At 38.5% G+C, this 22,287-nt stretch overlaps 1 protein-coding gene across 1 annotated transcript in view; it reads right to left on the minus strand.

Annotated features, from left to right (window-relative positions):
• Positions 1 to 21,478, minus strand: part of pik3r3b (phosphoinositide-3-kinase, regulatory subunit 3b (gamma)) — a 542,585-nt gene extending 521,107 nt beyond the window's left edge. The window contains exons 1-2 of the mRNA XM_067990165.1: positions 21,274 to 21,478; positions 20,196 to 20,824 (exon numbers count right to left, since the gene is read on the minus strand). Of these exons, the coding sequence (XP_067846266.1) occupies positions 20,196 to 20,514 (319 nt within the window). The 5' untranslated portion in view covers positions 20,515 to 20,824; positions 21,274 to 21,478. The remainder of the gene's footprint in view (positions 1 to 20,195; positions 20,825 to 21,273) is intronic.
• Between the last annotated feature and the right edge of the window lie 809 nt (positions 21,479 to 22,287).

Raw genomic sequence — 22,287 nt, forward strand, 5'->3', positions numbered from 1 at the left:
AGCGTGTCAGTGCTCAAAAAAGGGATATTTTCCAACATTTTTTGCCACATGTTACCAATAAGCATCCCCACATCAAATACAATACAAGAAATGTTCCCACTAATGTGGCAATTCCGTTTCCCATCCTTGTCGGCTCTCTCAATGAAACTGTTAAATTATGAACAATTCAGTGCTAAGGATTTACTCCCAACACAAACTAAGAGATTGCTCAAAATCATTTTGCATGCAACTCTTGTAAGCAACAGAGAAAGAAAGCAAAACTGCCACCAGTGTGATCAGGTCCCAGGAATGAAAGAACAATGTTCTAACATGTTGCACTACCTAATCTCCAGGCCAATGTTTTTTTTAATTAATAGTTATATCCATTATAACATTTCTCAACCTTAACTTCATCTCAAATAAGACTCAAATAAGGTGAATGAAGATTGTGTCAAACTTTTACTACTTGCAGGGTACGTGCATCATTTGAGAAAACACATACAAATTAAGTGTTTTCAAATAGAACTTATTTTCCAGCCTTTGTAAAATGCTTGGTGAGATTTCTGCAACATTTCAGCTTTAGTGCATACTGCAGTTCCAATCTGTGGCTGGCCTGCAAATAAAGATGGCAGCTTGTCTTAGATCTAAAGGATTATCACAATAGTTGTACAGGAGAGTATAAGACTCCCTACAGAGGGGATCCCTAGTTCAATTCGTGCCTTAGTTGGCCAGATATATGAAACAGAATGCAAGAGGATTTCTTTTGTTCATCATTTGTAGTAAAATCATAACCCGTTCTTTATATTCACATTTACAATTTTGTTACAAATAGTGAAAATCTTTATTCCTATGGCTTCAAAACTCTCCGTCATCGGGAGGGAAGGAAAAGGTCATGTTAATAGTTCTACTCACAAAACTATCAGCGTTCTCATCTATACTGTAACATACTCATAACATGTAAATGGAAATTCTAATACCAACCATTGTTTTTAAGTGTTGAATAAAGCTCCCCCACCCCCCAAAAAAAGTTTTAGGAATTTTCATTATTTTCTATGGAAATTCATAACAGTTTTCCTGTGCTTTAAATGACTTTACAGATGACATTTTACACATGTGCAGGTCAAATGTAGTAGATGATTGGATTCATTATTTTCAATTTTTGCCCAAGGTAAATATAATGTTACCAATGATGATCTAAATTCAGGATTACAAATTAGAACAACTAAAGCAGACTGAAGAGAAGGCAGTCACCATCATCTGTCATTGACCGAGATCTCTAATGCCCATTCCCCCACTACATATATCTACACAAGCTCCTATTTTAGAATTACTAACGGATGTTCCATGGTAGCAACACAAAGTCTACCCAAGTCCCATACTGTCAATCAGGTACATTGAAGAAATATGTCATACCTGATGGGGGTGTGATATAATTATGAAAGAATATTAAAATTCAGAAAGCAGTAAGAAAAAACAAGTTCAATCAAATTAAAAAATGAAAGCATTTGTTCATTAAAGTTGTGTCAAAAGGGGCAAGATCATCTTGCAAAACAAACAATTTGTTGGCCAAATTTAGGGTATTCATCAGAATGGCCGAATCATGGAGCCCTCTCATTTTAGTACCAATACTGTTTTTGAACTATTTGAAAATGTGTAATCTAGATCTATGTAGAAACTGTTCAAAAGCACTGGAATTACAAAAATAACAGCGTGTTCTTTGACTACTCCCATACTGAAGCAGCCCCAGGAAACCAGATCTTTGGAAAAATAATAGTTCTGTAAAAGTGAAGAATCTTGTAAAGTTCCAGCCAAACTGGACGAAAACGAGAGAACAGCTTAAACACCGGATGGGAAGTTGAAACAGATAGAGCAGGCAGTATTAAGACATCCTAAAGGGAGAGCTACTAAAATAGAGTAGATTATGACGTCTGGCCAAATCATATATCAAACCTGTACGTGGAAGGTAATGTTGAGTGTAAAGTATACCATGAAATTATAGGGTAAATTCAATGATCCTACACTTCCAGCAAAGAGCTGTGCACAAAGGGAGTGGAGTTTAAAGAATCGAGGCTACAATGTTGCAGCCCTGTCTCCAACCTGCACTCCTTTAAGCACAGCTTCCTCACTTTGAGCAGAGTATTTACCTTATAACATAACAACTGCTTCAAATGAAGTTGGCCAGGGTAAGTCAATTCCTATGAAAGTTTACAAATGACATCATCTTATCTGGCACATATCTCAGGTCAAGATTCATCAGCGATGATAACTAAACTCGTTACATTTTGTTTTATTTCTGCTCACTAAATAAATCTTTTCTGTTCTCAAACTGCAGTTTCTGTTTTTAAGGCAGAAGGCTTGAAATGCTTGAAACAATCATAAGTGCAGTACACTTTCCACCACCACTGGATAGCATGAACAGTAACAACAATCTGCTTACATCAGGACTTTCCAGAATGTCCACCATCTCAACAAAAATACCCTGATGCCAATACTCTTTTAAAAATGTGACTTTAAGTGCTATAACTGAGATATGGCAGTGTTGTATAAAACATCCCAACACAACACACTAAATGCTGTAGATCTGGTAGAAAGAACAGCCAACTTCAACAGCAGAGTTCTCATCACCACCCCTCCCACCCCTCTTTGCTTTTATATGTGGTTTTGGTTAAATGCTATGAGGCATTGAGTCATGAACCACAAGCTCTTGTGGATTTCTTTTTGTCACTCAATAATTTTCTTTTAACTTTTGTATGGGCTAGCAAAGAGGAAAAAATCCTGACCAAGCATTCCATTATATTCTACCCTCGAAAATGATATGACATGCTCTAGGCCAGTCTTGTGTCAGTGCATTTCAAAAGATCTGAGTTCAATAGCGATAAATAAGTGGAAGAGTGGAAATGGCCAAAGGAGTTTGTGTTAACATGTCTGGGCAAATGCCTTTGTAAAATCCATCAAATGATTCTTGACCTTGATATTGGTGCTTGGCCTCTCAAGCTTATTTTTGTTATTTCTTCATTAAGTAACCTTTCTTACTCTGGATTTCTATCATTTTTAGCCTTAGCAAATACATAAAATTATTTTAAACATGTGATTTTTTAAAAATTGAGAAACCTTGGTGGAAAGTCAATGTCCCTAGTGCAGGAAACCAGTGACCACCTAGGTTGAAAAGAACAGGAAAGACAATGAGACAAACCAGCAGTAGTGGCAAAGTAACTTCAAGTTTCAAAAGTCAGTAGATTATAGCAGAAAGGGAAGCTTGAAGGAGATAAGTAATTCCACAGCTTTGAAGTCCTAGGAAAGAAATTCAGTGTGAAATGTGACATGAAGATTGACATCTCCCCGATCATGAGTTTGAACACTCATCTACAGCAGAAGAATATTGGAAAGCAAATGCACTTCACAGCAGGTCTGTTGAAAACCTAGAGGTTTTCATTAGTTTTCATTACTTTACCATAACATATTGGCACAGATCTTGAAGCTTCTGAAGGCCCATAGGAAACTTTACTCTTTAAAAGGTTCTTGGGGTTATGTAAATAGACTGAATGGATGAGGTTTTGTACACTTGGCGAGAGAGAGCCGTTCCAAACATTATCATGGAAAAACTGCTCGACAATATGTTCCCCATATACTTTACACTGCATATAAATTATGCCCTGGATTTGCAGCTACAGTGACAAGCAATCAACATCATCAGTCGTGAGGAATGAATCTTCATCTTTTCCATGCAAAACAACATTGTTTAATGTGATGAAGCCCACCACAATCAAGGCTGACTTTGGTTTCCCGAAAAGCTGGACCTTCATCCCAGTAGTCTCTAATTTTCAGGGACAATATGGAGCGGACAAGAGATAATGGAAAGTACAACCTCATTTAAAGAGATTAATTTGGAAATACACAAACATCTTGCAGCTGTAACCTTGATTACCACATCTGCCACAAAGCTTTGCCTGGGTCACAGACTCAGTGCTCTATGGTCTGTTTTACTTGTTGGGAACTGGTCTTAGAACAATGTGCATTGTTACTTGTTGTATAATGTACATATTTTACACAGCAATACTCTCAAACCACAAACCCTATTTTCATTAATGACGTTAAATGTAATCAATATTCTCTCACACCACATTAAACTTTATGACTACAAGCTAAGGATCCATGGTACTGCGTTTTAGGGAGGCTTTGTGTTTACGGCCCTGGACAGGAAATTAAAGATTCATTTTGCTCAACCAAAAATTATATTTGAGCACACACACAAGCTCTTCTTTCACACTGTGACAGTTGTAGCCATCAATCTTCAGCTGGCTTCAGTGGTATCTTACAGAACATTGAATTGTGCCAAAACATACTCTGGTTTTACAAAGCTGCACAAAGGCAGTATTCAGCAGCCAGCCACTATTACTTCACTGTTGCAGTGTCAAGTGATGTAGCAGACAATCTCGGACAAGCACATCAGTGAAAGGCAATGATCAAAACAAGCTACTTGTTCAAGAATGTTGATTGGATTCCAAAAGTCACAGTTGGGTTTGGCATGCACACTATTGGAGCAAAGACTAAATCCTTCCACCAATTATGAATTATATCACTCAAAACAGGTAGAATAGGTCGTGAAATAATTTTTAATAGTGCAATGAAATATACACCAAAGGATCTAACTCCTTGCATTGCTGGCTCATTTTTCAGTTCAATTACTGTAAATGTCTCTCAGCTAATCCTTGTTCTACACACCCGAGTACTCCATGCTCACCTGTTTAGATCACCTGGGTTGCCATCGTCTCAAACTTCTTTGCTAATAACTGTGGGTAAATTCTCTCTGCTGTCTTAATTCCTGTGTGAAAGATGTCAATGGCAAGGATCTTTAAACAGCAATAACAGCAATTCTGTGCTTTTGATATAATTTACACATCATTCTTAACATGAAAAATGAAGTCATGTAACTAAAATGGCCTAAATAGATGAGCAGGGAATACCCTGGCTGGCACATAAGTAACAATGCAGAAACAGATCAAGGAAAGAACAGTGAGAAATGCAATGAAAATAATTATTAGGAATTTAGTTATCATAGAATCATATAGCACAGAAGGAGGCCATTTGGCCCAACATGTTCTTGAGATGTGGGCAACACTGGTACGGCAGCATTTATTGCCCATCTCTAGTTGCCCTGAGGCCATTAAAAGTCAACCAATGTTGGAATGAAGTTACATTAGGCCAGACCAGGTTGGGATGGCAGGTCCCTTTCCCTGAAGAACATTAGTGAACCAGTTGAGTTTTTACAACAATCCAGCAACTTTCATGGTCAAGCTTTTGGCAACAGCCCATAAATTACCAAATTTATTGAATTCAGTTTCACAATTTGCCATAGTGGGCTTTGAACTCATGACCTCTAGGTTACTAGTCCATTCAGTCTCATAAAATATATGGTCTCCTGATTGTGGCCAAAAAAGCTCCAATCTATTACAATGGAAGTAGCAAATCCATCCAGCAATATGTCTAGCTCTAAAACATGATTGAAACCTGCCTTTGGACAGGCTAATATGGACAAAGAGAAATCAGAGCAGTTCTTTCATTGAGCAGTCAATCTACCGTTTTTCTCTTTATGCTGCTAAAGTGCCTGAGGACTGTAACTGCATAGAACAATATGGATCAACTGGTTAACGCTGCTATGGGTTGCTACCTGTGCCAAGTTATCCCTCAAAATCACAGCCATAGGAATTGTAATGTTACAATATTATCTTTAAGGAGAATTATTTAATTTGGTATTAAGGTGAGAGGGAAAAATGAAAGAGTATTTGACTGTTGTGGGAAGTATTATGCACTCATTTATTGTATTGATTAAGAAACATTCTTTCATCTATTTATGCACAATTAAGTTCTTAGAAATTAAAATTAAAAACGTAACATAAAAAAAACATGAATCAATAAAAGGCCAATAAATCCATCTTGACCATCCATCCAATGTACTATCCTCAGTGAATTAGTACTGACCACCTTTGATGGAAATCATTTCCACACGTCAATCACATTAACCTCCAGTTTCGATGAAGTTTTACTATCTTGAATCTATGTTCTCTAGACTCATGACCACAATGGAATGAAAACCAGGCAGTTTCTATAACGGGCAGGCAAACCACTCTGCCAGAACACCATCCAGGCGGTAAAGACAAAGATCTATCCCATTATTATAAATGTGACCTCATTAATGAGTTAGAGACGTAAAATAGCCTTCTTAGATTTGAAATCAAGGAATAGGTTTGATAAATTGGTTGTCTTGGTGCAGAGCTTTGCAGCGGGTGCTCATAATAGGAATTTGAGTGCAAAGTTCCACATGATTTGCGTTCATTAATGGCTGCAGAGCACACCGACCTCTGCGCTCAAGTTCATGATATCCACCCCCAGTGTGCAAAGCCTTTCATTGGGAGACGCTAATTTGTAAAATTTAATCCAAAATGCCTCAGAGAGGCATCCTAGGACCTTATTTGCTTTATTAACAACAGTATCACACTGACTGGACATTTGTGACCAATCTTTATTCTGGCCTATCTTTCTGACATGCTTGGTACTTGAAACTTTTCACATCATTTAGGTGTTAGCCTTGGCTCAGTGGTAGTGCTCACACCTCTGATTCAGAGCAGGTGGGTTCATGCCCCATTCCAAAGATTTGAGCACATAATCTAGGTTGATATTTCAGTACAATACTGAAGGAGTGCTGCACTGTCAGAGGTGGCATCTTTTGGATGAGATGTTTCACAGAGAACTTGTCTGCCCTCTCAGGTGGATGTAAAAGATTCCATGGCACTATTTGAAGAGTAGGAGAGATCTCCTGGTGGCCTGGCCAATATAAATCTCTCAACAACATCACCAGATTATCTGGGTCATTTATCTCATTGCTATTTGTGGGACCTTGCTGAGCTCAAAATTGGTGAACACATTTCCCTACATTACAATAGTGCCTACACTTCAAAAGTATTTAATTGGCTGTGAGCGCTTTTGGATGACCTGAGGTCGTGAAAGGTGCTCTATAAATTCAAGTTTTTCATCTTCTCCTTCATTTGTTTCAATGGTCTTTTGGAATCAGCAAAGGAATTTTTCAAATCGCTAACTCCCCCAAATCATAGATAGTACTACTGACATGAGGGTGGTTACAACATTAATTTTTTAATGTAAAAAAAAGTTTTCTATTCATTCATAGATTGTGGGCGTCGCTGGCAAGGCCAGCATTTATTGCCCATCCCTAATTGCCCTTGAGAAGGTGATGGTGAGCCGCCTTCTTGAACTGCTACAGTCCGTGTGGTGAAGGTTCTCCCACAGTGCTGTTAGGTACGGAGTTCCAGGATTTTGACCCAGCAACGATAAAGGAACGGCGATATATTTCCCAGTCAGAATGGTGTGTGACTTGGAGGGGAACGTGCAGGTGGTGTTCCCATACGCCTGTGGCACTAAGAAGCCCTAGTAAAATTGAAGTCAATGGGAATCAGGGGGAAAACTCTCCAGTGGCTGGAGTCATACCTAGCACAAAGGAAGATGGTAGTCGTTGTTGGAGGCCAATCATCTCAGCCCCAGGACATTGCTGCAGGAGTTCCTAAGGGCAGTGTCCTAGGCCCAACCATCTTCAGCTGCTTCATCAATGACCTTCCCTCCATCATAAGGTCAGAAATGGGGATATTCGCTGATGATTGTGCAGTGTTCCGTTCCATTTGCAACCCCTCAGATAATGAAGCAGTCCGTGTCCGTCCCCAGCAAGACCTGGACAACATCCAGGCTTGGGCTGATAAGTGGCAAGTAACATTCACGCCACACAAGTGCCAAGGAATGACCATCTCCAACAAGAGTCTAACCACCTCCCCTTGACATTCAACGGCATTACCATTGCTGAATCCCCCACCATCAACATCCTGGGGGGGGGTCACCAGAAGCTTAACTGGACCAGCCACATAAATACTGTGGTTACAAGAGCAGGTCAGAGGCTGGGTATTCTGTGGTGACTCACCTCCTGACTCCCCAAAGCCTTTCCACCATCTACAAGGCACAAGTCAGGAGTGTGATGGAATACTCTCCACTTGCCTGGATGAGTGCAGCTCCAACAACACTCAAGAAGCTCGACACCATCCAGGACAAAGCAGCCCGCTTGATTGGCACCCCTTCCACCACCCTAAACATTCACTCCCTTCATCACCGGCGCACAGTGGCTGCAGTGTGTATCATCTATAGGATGCACTGCAGCAACTCGCCAAGGCTTCTTCGACAGCACCTCCCAAACCCGCCACCTCTACCACCTAGAAGGACAAGGGCAGCAGGCACATGGGAACAACACCACCTGCACGTTCCCCTCCATGTCACACACCATCTGGACTTGGAAATATTTCGCCGTTCCTTCATTGTCACTGGGTCAAAATCCTGGAACTCCCTTCCTAACAGCACTGTGGGAGAACCTTCACCACACGGACTGCAGTGGTTCAAGAAGGCGGCTCACCACCACCTTCTCAAGGGCAATTAGAGATGGGCAATAAATGCCGGCCTCGCCAGTGACGCCCACATCCCATGAACGAATAAAAAAACAGGAGAAAATGCTGGAGATACTCAGTAAGTGACTTGCTGAGTATCTCCTGCATTTTCTGTTTACATAGCAATGAAAGCATGTTCTGGTTAGTTACAAATTTGGTAGAAGTGCCTTTGAACCAATAGAACCATTTTGGCAATTTAAAATCCAGAATTTTAATTGAATTTACACTCCTTTATTTTGTAAATCAGCACAACACAGACGGAAGCTCACAGGAAATGCGATGTGCTATCAAGCTGCTAAGAATATTTAAATTAGATAATCAAGATAATTTCAACCATGTATTTATTCCAAATGTAAAATTAATATGAGTTGGGGTAAAGTAACAGCAAGTGATCAATTCGTCACTTCTGAATTGTAAACAGGCTTTTAATCAGTGAGAAAAAGATTTGTCATAGCTTCCTTTCACCATGGGCACAGTGTCCCAGTTCTGGCACTTTCTGGAATATTCTGTGGTCATTTCAAAATCCTGTGGACTTTGCCTTCAAGAATCCTGGCTTCATTTTATTGTTTTTTTTATGGGTGATGCTGATTTAAGGAAGCGAATGTGAATAGGGTGCATTTTTCGCTATCTGCTTTGCGCTTTAGTTCTTACCGGTCATGAGGTGTTCATTGTTCATAAACAATTAGAACAGTCAGTGGCTGTAGATCTTCAGTCAAGGATGCTGGACTTATCTAGCTCAGTGCTGAAGTTCAGTTGGGTTTAGCTCTGATTCCCAGGTATCTCAATGTTTATTGAGTTATAAGGCAGAAGCCTAGCGCTTCAATTTTAAAATAAGTTTGCGTGAAGAAAGACAACAATTTCAAGAAATACCACATTTATAATCCTTTTACTCCTTTACTAATCACTGGAAGTGCAAAAACTTTGAATAATCCGAAAAAAACCTCTTACAACAACCCCATAAGTAGCAAAATAACACTTGGAAGATTTGCTTTAATCCCCTTAGAATATTGAAAGTCTTAAAGGAATGAATTATAAAGGAATCTTGGGGAAGCAATGTCTTCGGTCATACAATCTGTAGCTATAGGATATGTAAAAATGCACTAGTTAGGCCAGCTTGCTGCTTTTTTGAATTTGAAGTTATAGTTTTTATGTCCTGTAACAATAAACTGCAACAAAGATCTCAGAAAAGAAAAATATAGTCGGCCTCAAACTTCAGGAGCTACAGAGGCAGTAATAGGTTAGGTAGAGTCTACCCTCCCTCTCACCCTGGCTCAAATGTAAGAAGTGGAACTCCTGGAATGCATCCCTGAACATACTACTGTTTCTGATGAACTGCTGAATGTATTAACTGCAATTGTTGAAAGGGCACTTTCAGTGTCAGTCTTGGTTCAGTGGTAGCATTCTTGCCTCTGAGTCAGAAGGTCATTGTAAGGGTTCATGCCGCACTCCTGAGAATCAACCACATAATCTAGGCCGACACTTCAGTACAGCACTGAGTGAGTTGGAGGTACCGTCTTTCAGATAAGATGTTAAACCAAGACACCATCTGCCTTCTCGGGTGGATGTAAACGATCCCATGGCATGATTCGAAGGAGAGTAGTGGAGTTCTTCCGGTGTCCTGGCCAATATTTATCCCTCAATCAATGACACTAAAAACAGATTATCTGGTTATTATCTCATTGTTGTTTGTGGGACCCTGTTGTGCACAAATTGGCTGCTGCGTTTCCCTACATTACAACATTTCAAAAGTACTTAATTGGCTGTAAAGCGCTTTGGGATATCATGAGGTCATGAAAGACACCATAGAAATGCAAGTTCGTTCATTCATTGGATAGCCTGTTCCATTGGAGTATAATGTGAGGAAATGTGAAATTATCCACTTTGGTCGCAAGAACAGAAAAGCAGAATATTTTTTTAAAAGGTGAGAGACTAAGAAATGTTGATAGAGGGATTTGGTTGTCCTTGTACATGAATCACATAAAGTTAAAATGCAGGTACAGCAAGCAATTAGGAAGGCAAATGGTATGTTAGTCTTTATTGCAAGGGGGTTGGGGTACAAGAGTGAGGAGGTCTTGCTGCAATTATATAGGGTACAGTTTTGGTCTCCTTACCTAAGGAAGGATATACTTGCCTTATAGGGGGTGCAACGAAGGTTCACTAGATTGATTCTTGGAATGAGGGGGTTGTCCTATGAGGAGAGATTGAGTAGAATGGACCTATCTTCTCTGGAGTTTTGAAGAATGAGAGGTGATCTCACTGAAATATATAAAATTCCTAGAGGGCTTGACAGGGTAGGTGCTGAGAGGCTGTTTCCCCTGGCTTGAGAGTCTAGAACTAGGGGTCATAGTCTCAGGATAAGGGGTTGGCCATTTAGGTCCGAGGTGAGAAAACATTTCTTCGCTCAAAGGGTTGTGAATCTTTGAAATTCTCTACCCCAGAGGGCTGTGGATGCTCAGTCATTGAGTGTATTCAACACTGAGATCAATAGATTTTTGAACACGAAAGGAATCAAGGGATATGGGGATAGGGCGGGCAAGTGGAGTTGAGGTAGAAGATCAGCCATGATCTTATTGAATGGCGGAGCAGGCTCAAGGGGCCCTATGGCCTACTCCTGCTCCTATTTCTTATGTCCTTATGTTCTTATTGCTGATGTATAGCTGACTGAGAGCAGCCCTGCATAGGTGACCTATCTAACTGTTCCTCAAATTATCCCTCTCCCCTTCCCATTCACTCAATCTTTTCACAATTGCAAAATATTTTCCATTATTTCTTTAGGTAAAAGTGATTGAACACTTCTGGGATTTAATCTGAAAGAATTACATAGCTACAGTAACTGAAAACAAGCACTTCCTTCAAAGTCTTTACTAGTAACGTTTTTGTCTATGATAAATGTAGCGAACACCTTTATACAACATATGAAACTACCAGTAATTCACTGGAGCAGCAAACACACACATAATCAACACATCACATTACATTCAAAATTATAAAAATGAAACAAAAATTGGAATTGAAATGATTCTAATAAACTTGTTTGAGGGAGAGAAAATTAGAATGTTGTTCAATTTCTAACCAACACAGGCAGATTGCCTCTATAAGGAAATGCACACGCAAGTCTTTTTACTTATTTGGTGCATGCAGTTCCCTAGCAGCACCTTTAATGTGCCAAGATAGTCAACACACTGACAAATATCAGTAAGGACATACTGGAGCACCAGTTAGTAAGTACTGCAACTTACCATTTAAAATTCTATATATTGTACGTCTTTCAAACTAGAAATAAAACACTACTCAAGATTTCTGATTTGGAATCATATCATCTGCATTTCAGTCACCCATACCTGAAGAAAAACTCATCTCCAACATATTACAGCACACATCTTTTTGAAATGGAGTTCAAGGCTGTAACACAGTTCAATGATCCAGAAGATCTTAAATTATTTGAACATCTCACACTGTTTATAATGTAACCTGAATCCCTTGATGGCGCTATAGCGTGTTAACTGCCTACATTACTTACGTAAGATAGCTGGAGTTAAGTTTCATAAAGTCTACAAGTGTCAGACTTTACAACTAAACAAATCAAAACATCTCCGATCCTTACCACAAAATGGGCCGAATCTGATATCAGGAGGAAAGCCTTTCAAGGAAGATAATAGTCTCATTAATCAAACTCTGCACAAAAAAATACCAAGACACTTTCTTATTCAAGATCCTTATGCACAGCAGTAAAAAGGTCAAACGGCACAAGGTAAAATCAGTCATGGTACAAAATAATTGCAGAATGAGAAAAAGTGAAAATCTCAAAAACAAATTCCACCCAACAATTACTGTTATATGAAAGGAAATAATTAAGAGGCTTACCATCTCCTACCATCTGTTAATGTGAGAGGAAAGCAATATCTTTCCTCTATGAAATGTCAAAACAAGGCTGCATTTAGTATGACCGGTCTCTGTTTTTTTCCCAGTTCTGGCAACATCCTCGTAAATGAATCCAATGTCAGGAGGAAAGCCTTTCAAGGGAGGTAGTATTTGGGGGGCCAAACAAGACAAGGGAATACACAATAAACGGAAGGACACTGAGAGGTGTAGAGGAAGAGAGGGACCTTGGAATACACATCCACAGATCCCTGAAGGTAGCTGAATGGGTAGATAAGGTGGTTATGAAGGCATACAGGATACTTTCCTTTATTAGCTGAGGCATAGAATATAAGAGCAGGGAAGTTATGCTAGAACTGTACAAAAACTATTTAGGCCACAGCTTGAGTACTGTGTACGGTTCTGGTCACCACATTACAGGAAAGATGTGATTGCACTAGAGAGGGTGCAGAGGAGATGTCCGAGAATGTTGCCAGGGCTGGAGAATTTTAGCTAGAAGGAAAGATTGGATAGGCTGGGGTTGTTTTCTTTGGAACAGAGGAGGCTGAGGGGTGATTTAATTGAGGTGTATAAAATTATGAGGGGCCTAAATAGAGTGGACAGGTAGGACCTATTTCTCTTAGCAGAGAGGTCAATAACCAGGGGACAAAGATTTAAAGTAATTGGATTAGAGGGGAGCTGAGGAAATTTTTTTTCACCCAGGGTGTGGTAGGGATCTGGAACTCACTACCTGAAAGGGTGGTAGAGGCAGAAACCCTCATCACAATTAAAAAGTATTTGGATATGCACTTGAAATGCCATAACCTACAAGGCTATGGACCAAGTGCTGGAAAGTGGGATTAGGCTGGGTAGCTCTTTCTCGACTGTCACAGACACAATGGGCCAAATGGCCTCCTTCTGTGCAGTAATTTTTTCTATGCTTCTAGTCCAGGAGGTAGTAAAAGTGCAGACTTCTGAGTGGATCTGAGCAATAACAAATCACTTGCCCCTATTTGTAGTTTGGGCACTTTTAACCCAAAGAAACTAGAAAATTAACCTCTTTACAACTTCCAATTATGACTCTTCATTTCCATTAATTGCTGTGCTCCACGCTCGTGCTCAGACTTTATCCCTGTGTTCTTGGTACTTTTCCTGGACAGCTCATGATCACTGCCTGATGATTGTTTACACGGAAACATCTAAGTAAAAATACATCAAGGACAAAATAGAAGCTTTGAAATTAGAATTATATTTCATAAGTCAGAAGCAGAAATGAGTTGAAGTTCTTACCCACCATCCATTTGTAGTGAAAGGGAGGTGGGATAATTCAACGTATGATCAATTAAGCTTACTCTGATATTTAAGTTGTCATGTGAGTGATGCACACAACACTCAGCACTATTTTACATTCTGCAAGCAGAAGGCAACTATTTTGGAACTGGGTAGAAAATAAGTGTTGCACCAAACTTGCAATTTTGTCATTTTTTTTCAGATTTCATGTTGGACATAATTCTCTGTAAAACATAGGAATTCCTGTAAATGTCAAAGTGTTAATCTGTTAATGCATTTCCATTCTGACTCAAGTTAGACCTTTCTCCAAGACACAGTTGTGACTTTGCAAATGCGCTCAGAATTAATTAGAAAAAAAGGCTGTTTTTCTTTCGTTACACATTTTATTTCTCTTGTGATGTGCAGGGAAAGTATTTGCAAACATCTTTCAGTGCCTCTCTGGAGCTTGGCTGCTGGGATGTGCAAACCTAGAAAACTAAGAAGAGTTGATCCTACAGCTTCAAAAAAAGCTGACACAGCCTCCAAAGAGCTAACAGCCCAAGAACAGCCCTGACATGTAAAAACAAGCCACATGGGATTTGTAACTTAAGCAGTAGGTATACATAACATTCCTTCACTTATATTGGAGGGATAAAATCATAAATACACAAAATTCTGAAGGGGAAATCCAAATGTTGAAGGCACAACATTAATGGGATGTTTCTAAGAGCTCTGCTGTAAAAGTTTGAATTTTTTACATTAAAATAGATGTACTCTTGTTCACTTTAAGCACTCTTAACATTACAATTAATAGATTTTAAAATCTTATATCTTAAAAAGGGAAAATAAAGTGACATTTGGAATTTTAACAGATTATCTAGAACATTACTTACGCAATGGTTAACTTAAGAGCTACTTTCCCAAGTCCAACCCCCTCCCCTTAGTGCTCCAGTTCAGAAAGGCACTCTACAGTAAATGGGGTACACTCTCAGGGACACTGTACCCCATCCAACTCCTCACCCTTTCACGGTGGCACTTGACTCCTCTAGCCCTCCCAGTTCGTACTAGAACTCTTCTACCTCTTCCCTGTTAATTCAACCTGGTACTTTTCTCCTCCTGGTACTCTTCTTCCACTCCACCAGTTTATTCTGGTTCTTCCTTCCCCCTCAGAGTTCACGCTTGCTTTCTTTCCCTCCTAGTAGCCAACTCAGGGCAACATTGACAGATATCTGGCAGCATTTTGGTCAGAGCTGAGAAACATAGAACAAGTCTACCTTCAAATCTATTGGGAAAATATTTATCACACATGCGTACACACGCACGCACACACACACACACACACACACAGCCATAATTAAAGTTTCAGGGACCCTTTGCCAACCAGTGCTGCTGAGTAAGTTGAATTACACTCTATCAACTTTCTTAAGTGGTCCTTGATAGTCTCACATTTTATGCATTGTATTCTATAATACATATCAAACAGGAAAAGAAGTTATAAAATCTTACAGTACAGAAGAAGGCCATTTGGCCCACATGCTGTCCAATTTAGTCCCACACCCCAGCTTTTTTCCCATAACCCTGCAAATTAGTCCTCTTCAAGAACACACCCAATTGCCTTTTGAAAGTTCCTATGGAATCTGCTTCCACCACTCTTTCAGGTAGTACGTTCCAGATCTCAGCAACCCAAGTGTGAAAAAAATTCTCCTCATTTCCCCTCTCGTTCTTTTGACAATTATTTTAAATCCATAACCTCTGGTTACTGACCCACTTGCCAGAGGAAACAGTTTCTCCCTACTTGCTCTATCAAAACTCCTCATAATTTTGAATACTTCTATTAAGTCTCGCCTCAACCTTCTCTGCTGTAAGGAGAACAATCCCAGCTTCTCCAATCTCTCCACAAAACTGAAGTCCCTCATCCCTGGTATCATCCTGGTGAGCCTCCCCTGTACCATCTCCAAGGTCTTGACATCCTTCCTAAAGTGTGACGTGCAGAATTGTACACAATACTCCTACTAAGGCCGAACCAATGATTTGTAAAGGTTTAGCACAACTTCCTTGTTTTTGTATTCAATGCCCCTATTTACAAAGTCAAGTATCCCTTACACTTTCTTAACCACCATATCAACTTGGCTGCCACCTTCAAAAGATTTGTGAAGATCTTGTACCCCTCTCAAAATAGTACCAAAAAGTCAAAAGCTAAGCCCAGTAGTAGCCTTGCAAAATACAAAGCAGTAACTATTGCCAAAGATGATGCTGATTGTATAACTCACAAGTGAGAATGTTCGAAGTGGATCATAGCTATCTCACAATGATAGACATTTATTAAACCTCATGTCTTGTTGGTGTATATTTTACGTAAGAAGCTTGTAGTATATTTTATGGGAAAAAATGACATTCTAGTGAGTGTTTTTGTAGACCAAGAAAATCAGCTGGTCACTTTATTTCCACAAAGGCATTACATATAAAGTGAAAGTGAGACTTAGTCGATCTGTACTACATTGGGAGGTTTCAGATTGCCTTATTCTTAAATCTATTGCACAAACACCGGAGAACATTTATAATAAAATACAGAAAGTATGTGTGGGCATATGAAGAGAATCTGAATATTAGGTCAGGAACATAATTTTATAGATCAGGATTTACAATGGTGTGATCAGTTTTATATGCCTAAATGATACCTGCTGCTGTATTTACCTGGAATGAGCAGATATAGCAACAACACCCAAACTGAACAAAAATTGGCATATTTTGAATTGTTTAATTTGAATGGCTTCAAATCCAAAGCAATTTCAAACCTTGTTCCCAATAATCAACAATATAAAACAGAAAAAAAAATTCCCCTCAGACAAGTTAATGATGTAAAAGTTAACAAAATCAATAGAAGTCATTTGAATTTATAGAAATTAATATAGAATTGAGGCTACTGCAAAAAACAAATAATGTAGAAACCCTCAAATACAATTACTACAAGAAATCCTGACTGGTAGCACCATTTTGCTAAAAATAACTTTTGACTTACAATCAGCACCTGTATGTCTCAGGCAAAAAGGACACTGCAACTTTAAACTTGGTAGAAAAGAGCTACAGAAGATACATTATTTCTGATAAACAACAAAAATTATGCAGGGAAAAGGTTTCAAATTGCCTGCTGCAATAAATCCACTCAATTGATTAAAGTGTAAAAGATGTAACCCTAATGCACAGCACTCAATGGTAACATTTCCCACTTCCTAATCAATAGGTAAACATTTTATTCTCTTCTGTTAACTGTGCACAAACCCATTTTTAAAATTGTTCTATTCCTCTGCTTCCTCAAGGCTCTCCTCTACTAAAAGAACAAGGCTCCCATGATGCCGAATGAAAGACATTTGCACTGTCTTCCACTGCACTTTATTGACCAATTCAAAAGCCCAAAGGTCGATGCAAACTCCTCTCTTGTATCAGGTTTACACTTCAAAATGTAAAAATCCAAATAATAAATGCTGAATTGGCACTTACTTGAACACTACGTGTCAATATTTTCAGTTTTGTTTCCAATCAGAAATATAGAATAGTTTATTTAAAAAACGAAGGACGCGAGCAATAAAAGGGATATCTGGTTATCAAGAAAAGTCTGCAAGCTTCAACAGATGAAAAATACATAGTTAAAATGTAATTAATTACTCCTGATTTTTTTTGAACAGGAATCACATATTCTAAAATTAAATTGTATGAAAAAGATCTGCTTAGAGCAGTGGGAAAAGCTTTGGATTAACACATTCAATTCCTTTAAACAGTTGCTTATTGAACAGGTCTAGTATCTTCCCTGGCATTCAGAAATCTTGATTTCCAAGATTTCTTTTCTTTAAACTGTTAAACCAAAAAGGTGATGTTTCCATTTTTTCTAAACAATTTTACTTGCTTTTTTAAAAAAAATCAATGCAGTATAGTTTCAACAGAAAGAACCATACATCTTCCACCTATTTATTTTGTATCTTCAATAGTATTTGATTTTAACCAGGTAGAATGACCCTTAAATTATAAGCATATAAGCAAGGCTTTTTATAAATAATTATAAAAATTAAAACATTGCTGTTATGCCCCGTACAAAACACAGCACCTCCATTTGTCATGTGTGATAGCTGCTATACATGCAGGCTTCTGGTGTCTATGCAGTGAGAAGCACAATCTTTAGCGCAATCCAAGCTAACCATACATTCAGGATTGCCATTTCCAACACATTTTACTGCATTTCTAATGCGCCTGATTTTTTCTTGAAGAACTATAGTACTCAAAGAAGCCCCTCCATCTTTTGGATAGCATATTGATCAAAATATCCTCTACAAATCTCACTCAATCACCCTCACAAATTAGCAAATTTCTGGCATCTGTCACATACACAAGTGCTTGTTACCCTCATATCCTAGGCAGTAACACATGCAATAAAATACCTGTTTTCATGGATGTTCAAAAAGATATTTAAAACGTGTTTTATATACGGTACTTTCAGCAGCGTAGACATAAATTCTTATGAAATAATGATACTGTAGCTTTTAGTTCACAATAAAAACTTTACTTTTATTGAAAGCACAAAGCATTTATTGCAAAGGTGACATAGCGATTGTGGCATAAAGTTGATAATATTTTTCATAGTGACCCAAACCATAGATAGATCCAATAAAAAGCATAGCCAGTGTCAAAAGCTCACTACATTTAATTTGTTTTACATGAAAGTCATCTCTGTTACGACATCTCGGTTCCACCATGCTAGCCTGCTCACCTAATCCACCACTCTATCCCAAAAGGCTATTCAACTAACCAATATTACTGACTTAGCTCCCTAAAACTAAAAGATTTTGTTTATGATCAACTGATCATTTTATATGACACGTATATGTTTTGTACCTGATACACAATTTAAAATGTATTATACATGATTGCAGGTGCAGAGCAAAACATTAGCAAACCTTTTTATTTAATGCCTCATCCTTACTGAAATGACAGCCTTATACCCTGGTATCTTAACCCAATTTTTGGAAGATTATGCCTGTAATTTATTTAATATAAGCTACAACCAACTTTTACTGGAGAGGTTGTAACAAGAAAACTGGGACTTGCAAATGAAGTTAAGCTCTTTTTATTCTGTTTCGCTTCTTCAAATAACATTTAGACTGAGATTGATTTCCTTCAACAAGAGAGACGATTACCACAGATATACAAAAAAAACATATCTGAACTATTTTCATTAATTTATTACATCTTTCCCTTGACAGGAATTGTCTGGTTTTGTATTTGCTGTTGTATTGTGGCAGTTTAAACCTGAAGCACTACAATTGCTTTGTGTAAAATCAAACTTAATTCAAGCTTTTAAATTAAAGACTCTGTATTTTAACTTTGAAGCATTTTCAAAAGTATTGAAAACAAGATTTGAGTCATCCTGTAATAATGAAAAGATAAGAGCACCTGGCCAATGAATTGGGACTCTGGTTTGATTGCGCAATGAAAAAGGAGCCGCAGCTGCAGTCTGATTTATTGAAGTTTCCACAAAGAACATCTGAAACTCTGCGACACACTGCAAGAGTATTCTGAGTTAAATGATAGAACTCTCGACTGATGCCATAATTATTTAGTGGTTCCATCCAAGTAAAGTTCTCTGAGCTTTGAAAAACTTGAACTCATTGTTAATGCATTAACTAAATGACTAATGCTTGACTGGATTTGCAGTGTATAATTTTAATTTTGCTTTCTCTTGAAGAGAACATTGTCCTTGGAGTAAACAATACTCTTTTTACACAGCATAAAATGATGTGGTCTTCATTCAAATTACATTATCATGGTGCAATATTAATGCAGATAATTAGTGATATTATTCTCTGTAGAATGTAAATAGATGACATTTTTCCTCAGGAAAACAAGTGAAGATTGGTAAGGTAGCTGAATATATTCACTGTTAAACAGTAGTTTCCTCTCTATCTGAAAGCATACATTAAGAATATGTAGAGCCGACACGTAGGTAATGAAATGAACAAGAAAATATAAAAGTATTAATAATTTGATGGCAGAATATTGGAATTTAATCCAGTATTTTCAAACCTCTTTCAATATCTTTATCAGCAGATTTGTTTTACAGGGTCAGAGTAAAATGTTACCATGCTTAAGATCGGATAGCTCTGTGTATTTTAGAATATTAATACAATGTATCTATCCATTTTAAAACTTTAATTCGTGGATTACCTAGATGCCCAGTTGAACTGACCCCAATTAAGAAGTCCAAAAGGCTTAGTAAGGAAGAGGTTGAATTCTTTTGTATTTTCGAAAATCAAAGCGTGAAATAATCATAAATTAACTACACCCTTTTAAATTTATTTTCATTATTGTATGTTACCTATTTCCATTCTCTCACCATTATACTTAATTACTTGCTTTCAATCTTTAAACTACTAAATATTGAAAATAGCACAAATTATTCCATTTCGTTCTGAGCAAAAAGTGCCATACACCCATGGCTAATGGGTCAAAACTATTGTTGCCAATTCTATTTTTAAACCATAATCTACATCAATAATGTTTTTAAAGTTTCAGAAATTGCCACAGAGGTGTTTAAGGAGCACGTACCATAAATGGGAGCTGAGCTGGCCGCTGACGTGCCGCCTGGTGTGGGAGGGACTGGTCTTGGTCTTGGCTTGGGAGTTGGAGGCACAATTCGAACTGGTCCAACAAACTCAACATAGGTTCCGGGGAAGTCTCCTTTATCTTTGTTTCTTTCGTTAACACCATTTAGCCATCCTTTGGGATTTTTCTCATCTCCCTCTTGATAATCCGCCGTCAACGTCTTGTTAACGGTGAGAACGTCACCCGGCAACAAGTTGATATCTTCTTCTCTCTCCTTCTTGTACTCAAACAGAGCTCGGTACTGGAAACCTTCGGTGCACATTGCTGTCCTATTCCAAGAATTCAATTCTGGTTAAAAAAAGGAGGATTGGCTCCTGAGAACCAACAGTCTGACTCTTCCCTGGAACTCAAGGTCAGTCTCAAAACCTTGTTAGTTTCTCCAATATGAAATCCCAGCTCTTCCACTTGGTGCAATTTCCATTCTCTTCACGATGATGTGCAACACTGTCAAACTTTACAAAGTCTGCTGGTTGTTTGGCCTTTTCTGCCTCAGACAGTCAATTCCGAATCAAGCGGAATCCATCCGGACGTTTCCAGTTTAATCTTCAAGTCTTTTCAGTAATCCAACCGAACTGTCCCAGAGAGAGAGAAGCTTGTTAAAAAAGATCAAAGGCAGACCGCTGACTCTCACCATAACATGCGCATTTTTCTGCAAGACACTAGTGGTGTCTGTACGGAAGTACATCAAATGCACTAACAGTACTTGGGGATAGGTTTATCTTATAATTCACTACAAAACAAAATCACCCACTTCAATTCATCTCCAAAAACACCCTGCAGACCTGTGGGGATCAGATCTCACCAATCATCTACTCTATGTATCATTGAAGCTTTTGACATTGAGGTGCAAAAAGAGAAAGTTTAGCAAAAAAAAATCGCAGATAAAAATGAATAAATCCCACGATAAGAGATTGATGCAGTTTTTTTTTAAAGCTATGAGAGTACAAACACCATGTCAGAAAACAATAAGACAAATGCACACCAGACGTCTACAGTCTTCTACACTGGGAGAAAAAAATACCTCTCCAAATCCCAGGCGAATCCCCGGTAAGATGTCCAACGGTTTCAGGGAGATGATTCAGGGAGCAGATCTCTCCGCACTGTCTGCTGAAGGTGACGCGCGCTGCCTTTTCATGTTATTTTTTCCTGTTGCTTTATTTTAGTTGTACATACGCTGAGAGATCCGGGACTCTGCAGTCTGGACTGTTCATTGCAGTCACTTTCACCCAGCCAGACTTCCAGTATTTATAGTGTGACGTATCTAACCACACCTCCTGTCAGTGATAAATTGCAAGTGAAAGTCGGTCATTGCATTGCAGAATATGTGCAGATGCGCTGATGCCTCCCTTGGAAGGAGCAGAATCTGGTTCACTAACTGGGTTGGAGCCGCAACGTGTTGCACTAAAGCATGATGTGCTGGGGCTGTGGAGTTAGACAGCTGTGAACTTTTGGCATCTTCAAGGGAAGGGGAAAGAAAACCCAACAAGAACAAAATTACAGAAAAGCTTTATTTTTTGGAAAAGGATTCCTTGTTATAAAAAAGTTTTCAGGATTTTTTTTAAAATCTGCTAATTCAGGATGTGTAGATAAATGTCTGAACATAAACAATTTATACAGTTAGATACTAAACTCTTAAAATATAATGGGCCAGATTTTGCTGGAGCGGGGCATCCCACAACGGGCCCTGTTAGACAAGTATAGGTTTTAAACATTTTTGCCCGCTGGTAGCAGTGCAGCAACGGCAAGAGGGCATCTGGGACCTTGGTGAACAACAGAACAAACAGTGTATCTCCTTAATCAATGAGATTAAAGGATTGAGAAATAAACAGAGGAAGGACTGAGAAGGAGGGTGAATTAAAGGGGGTGAATTCAATGTCAAATCAGGTACAGAAAAAGAAATAAAGAGGGAAAAAACAATTGGATTAAGAGAGAGAAAGAAAAGAGACAGAAAGGAAAAGTAATAAAAAAAGTTTAAATTTAAAATTTGACATTTTTAAAATCTCCCCCCAAAATTAAAAAACCTGAAGGAATGAGT

Source organism: Heptranchias perlo, chromosome 9 (assembly GCF_035084215.1).
Source record: "Heptranchias perlo isolate sHepPer1 chromosome 9, sHepPer1.hap1, whole genome shotgun sequence".
In the NCBI taxonomy this organism is placed as follows: Eukaryota; Metazoa; Chordata; class Chondrichthyes; order Hexanchiformes; family Hexanchidae; genus Heptranchias; species Heptranchias perlo.